Source organism: Anopheles marshallii, chromosome 3 (genome assembly GCF_943734725.1).
Source record: "Anopheles marshallii chromosome 3, idAnoMarsDA_429_01, whole genome shotgun sequence".
NCBI lineage: Eukaryota > Metazoa > Arthropoda > Insecta > Diptera > Culicidae > Anopheles > Anopheles marshallii.
Genome location: NC_071327.1, coordinates 18,785,356 through 18,790,032, shown reverse-complemented (window position 1 = coordinate 18,790,032; position 4,677 = coordinate 18,785,356). Strand labels below are relative to the sequence as shown.

The 4,677-nt window shown below is 46.5% G+C and overlaps 1 protein-coding gene across 1 annotated transcript; it reads right to left on the bottom strand.

Annotated features, from left to right (window-relative positions):
* Nucleotides 1–3,420: 3,420 nt before the first annotated feature.
* Nucleotides 3,421–4,407, bottom strand: LOC128714917 (RING finger protein vilya-like). The gene has a single exon (XM_053809797.1). The coding sequence runs from the start codon at nt 4,405–4,407 to the stop codon at nt 3,421–3,423; it is 987 nt and encodes a 328-aa protein (XP_053665772.1).
* Between the last annotated feature and the right edge of the window lie 270 nt (nt 4,408–4,677).

The following is a 4,677-nucleotide window of genomic DNA, read 5'->3' as shown; positions in this document are numbered from 1 at the left end:
GGTTTTTTACGTGGATACCTTATCGGCTTAAATGAGCATAAATCCATGAAAGATTAGATGATTTAGGTTTCAGTTGGTCCTTTGTTATGATTTATAACTTGAAAAAAAATGATTCAGAGATACGTTTAGATAATTCTTTCCTATCACGAACTGTTTGACATTGTAAATCCGGTCTGATGCTCTGACTTCAAGTTTCTGTATGGGATTTTAGGGTCGGTCATCTTCGCTGACCTCTTGAATTAGTTTTCCCCAATGATTATTCTCAGCTCAGTTTTTTTTTTGTATGTATGGAAGGGCAATGGAGGAGCCACAACAATGACCAGCTGTACGAGCTATCTCGACAGGCTACGGTGGGCTGGTCACGTCATGAGAATGACACCGAACGACCCATCCCGTAAAGTCCTCTTAGGTCGTCCACATGGACAGAGAAGGCGTAGTAGGCCCAAATAAAGATGTTTTGAAGGCGTTGATCCATCAACCAAGAAGTCGTTGCCAAGTTGTAGCCCCTTGATAAGTCGCTATGAATCACTATTGAATGAATCCAATACATTAGGGTCTAGAGAAGTGGCTAACCTAGTCATTGGTTGATTTCCGATCCGACGCCGGTTGGTACACAACAGTACCAACGCAAAATACAATCCGGATCCATCTTTCATAAGCAGGACTTGACTATATCCAGTTATGGGTGACAAAAGTCAGAGATATCCAGAAATGACAAGCCTTCTTGTAGAGACCTCTTGAGGATATTGTGCCGCTAAATAAGAATAGGAAAGTAATTCTTCCCTGGGAAAATGTACCTCAATTTGTTTTTTCATTTTGATACAACGCTTTCAACATATTTATATAAATCTGTATTATAACAACCACAATATGTATGTAGGAATACAATAAACGTAGAACAAATTATTTGATAAGAGATGTAAATCAAATTACATAATTTTTCGGGGCTCCATTCGAAAATATATCAAAAAAACTGTCCTGACAGAAGCATCTACTGAGCCCGTGGTAATGTAACGTTACGCACTGTATAACGCTTAACGCAAGCGAAGTTGCTCTCTTTGCGGTATGCTCTTAATACATCCATCTGGTGAATTCAAACAGCCCCAACAGGCAATGGTCGGTCGTGCCGGAGCAATAAAACCGACCCAGTCACAGCAGTCGCGATCGCTCGAAGGCGCTACTAGCTAATCGTATTGACGCACGGGTTATGTAATATCGCACCTTACCCGCACAAGGCTCGAAGGAGACAACAGACATACTCACACACACACACACACACCCGCCATTCGGTCACCTGTCTCAACTGTCCAGACGGTATCGCCCACGTTGGTGGGGAGTACTGGCTGCGTGCGACTGGCACGAACGGTCAGTGATTTATTTACCAAACTGTCCAATCGCCGCGTCGCACCGGACTTGATGCGTGCTCCCCACTAACCCCAGCGTGCGTATCACGTGACAACGGTTGGCGCACGTGAAGGACACACGGTCGGGCGCAGATGGCGCTCTGTACAGATCTCGCACACGGGCGGGGGGAATGTTTCCTTGCTGTGACTGTGCCGCGATCTCCATCTCCATCACGCTGGCGCAGCCGTTGATGGACCAACCCTCTTTTACGATCCAGTCACGAGTTCACTCACGGTGCGATAAACACACCCCTTCCTGCACGGCATTGCACGGAGTCTCAATGCACTCATTATGTGCGTTTGTTGTGGCGTGAGATGGATTCATTTCACGATTGAAGCGCCGAGCCACCCATTAATCGGATTTTCACTCGGACGCTTTGCTGAAGGAAGACATCGGTGGGACATTAGAGAGCGCCTTGTACGGAAGAGGGTTTATAATTACGGAAACATTTACTTCAATGTCAACGGTGAGTTGATCGGTTGATGGTAAAAGGCATCGGACCAGACGGAGTCGTTCACCGGCACGTCAGACAGCAATAGGAAAATTCCTGCAAAACCACCGTGAATGTATTTGATGAGCAAATGCCGCGAGAGGTTGCGCAGAAATTATGCTCCCTGATTTACCTACAAAGCACCAGCCTCGGGGCACAAACACGGCGGAAGAAGCAACCGTGTAGGTTCGTGCTTAATTCGATAGTACCGTCGTTGCGTACCCCGGTTGGGGTACGGATCGGACCCGTTCGACAACGGGGAAACGATTCCCGTAGGCTACGCATTACTTGTCATTGATTTAATGCATACATGCACCGAGTACCGAGCGTGTGCATGATTTCTGGTCCGGACATCGCGACTCCACGCAAGAAAAGCGATCGTACACACACACACATTGACCTCCTCCTCCAGCGGCCGCCCATTCGGCTGTCGCTAGCCCGGCGAGCCTGCCTTTGAATTAGCTTTGCCGAGGAAGGCACCTTGACCACGTCCCACGGTCTGTGCCCCAGTACCGATCCCATCCCCGCCGGCAACCGCACGCACCACCAGTTCGCGTAGAACAAAATATCCCTTGGCACGCAATATGCGCACCGGGCGTTTGGGGGGCTTTCGTTCACCAAAGCTCCAATACATTTATGACGGTCGATACGGGTGCTTTGAGAGCAAAGCAAGCAAGCGAGCGAAACAAAAAAAAGAAAACGTGCCACAGAGTTTTTCCAATGGGTGGCCACTCTGCGTGCCTGGGCGGTGTAGGCTCTTACGGCTTTGCTTGTACGCTGCAAGGGATAAAATAAATGAACCTATATTATCGACGCACGGTGCAATCGCTACCGAATGGTGCAACAGTCTGCCCGGTCGTTTACGAACCCGGCTGCGCCTGTGAAGGTTCTCACACTGGGGGTACCGGTTACAGTGGTTTATGGCCCATTTTTAGCCCGCTCTGTTGGTAGTGGTTTCGATTGGCAATTGGGCGTTCTGTTTCAGACACTTGAGCAGGGTAATCTAATCACAGGCGGTGAGCACCTTGAGGTTAGTATTAATAGCATCCAGCACATGGTTGAATGTCTTAATATAAGCCTGATTGAATTGAGCGAAGTTAGCAGGTGGTGTGGTGCAGTGCCTAATGGATGTATCTGTTTGTCGTGACCATTTAAAGTTTACCATTATTTTATACGATACTCGTTTTGATTGAAAAAAACCAGGCTGTTACTCTATTAATGCTACACGTGCTCTTCCAAATGGGAAGGAACTCCTTAGCAGGTAGTTACTGCCAAAGTATAGCGATTTCTTTTTTCACATTTCTCGTCTAATAATGTATCTTGTAAGAGCCGATTTAATGGTTATGACTTTGGTGTAGACATTCCGAGAATGGACGTTAATCAGAATATGACTACATCATGTTAGACATCCATTTCTATTGAGAAAAGAAGACAAAAATAGCCGCAATTGGACATTAGACATCCTGTAATTGGTGTTTTTATTGTACTTTTACTTAAAAAATAGATTGATTATTTAATCATTTGAATCATTTTTTATTGTTGGTATAAAACTCACTAACGGTTGTAACAGGTTTAGGTCGAATGAATAAGGAACTGGCTAGAGTACCTCCAGTACCTCCAGGATTGGACATGCCACTAATGCCGTGAGAATTTTGCCCCGACATTAACTGATTAAAAGAATCAGTTGAATATCTTCGTGGGGCTTTAAAGGGTGTGAAGTTCATTGGCAAAGCACCCACGCCAACAGACATGCGTCGGTGAGCAATATCTATAGCAGGCATGGGAGATATCTTCTTCGGACTGCTACTCGACAAGGGACAACCACTTCCAACAAAACTACCATCGGATGAAGGAGTAACACCGATGCCGGAATCATTCGAATTGTTTCCCTGCGACATCTTCACACTATCCACCATGTAGAACGCATCAATGGAGAATCTTCGCTGAGACTGCACAGGAGTTACTGGTACCGGTCGCAGCGACGGTGTACATGTAGACATCCTGCGCTGAGAAGTTGTACCCAATGCTACCGGACACAAAGTACCCGCTGCGCCGCTTCTTCGTTCGCCCGAAACTATTGTTTTGCGCATGTTTTCCTGCAAAGTTCGACGAAATCGGCGCATATTTTCGTACCGCTGGTGTGTTTCCGCGACCCGCTGGCGTATCTGTGCTTCCAGCTCATCGAGCCGGCGTAACGACGCGCGTGTCTTCAGTATCGACTGGACGAGATGCAATCGATGCTTCTGCTGGAATATGAGTGTTTGGCTGGCGAGCTGGTAGAAGCTGGCCGGTGACGGATGGTAGAGTATCTTCTCCCGTCTGCCCATACTTTCACCGAGCTCGGTGAAATGACGCACGGAGCTGTTGCATATGGGGCAGCTAGTACCGCGGTTTGTTTTCGCCATGCACGCCCGGCACAGTACATCCGTGCAGGATAGATGGTAGAATTTCGTTTCCTGGTTTAACATCAGTCTGCTGCAAAGCCCGCAGTGGATCCATCGTTGTACGGACATGGTTCTGCTTATCTTTGGGTCACTTTTACACGGGCAACGGCAAACTTTCGTAACGACGACAAATAATAGTTAACTTAAGAGGTTTTTGACGTTTTATTTATTTCAGCGCCTACTACTATGAACAAGAACAGTTTACGGAAAGGCTACTAGAATGGATTTGCAATCATTAGACAATTTCAACTTTAAATTGACCGTTACAAGTTGCTCAAACGTGAAGTGGACTGATACAAATACAACTTAACCGTAGAATTAAATTTCAAAATAAAAACC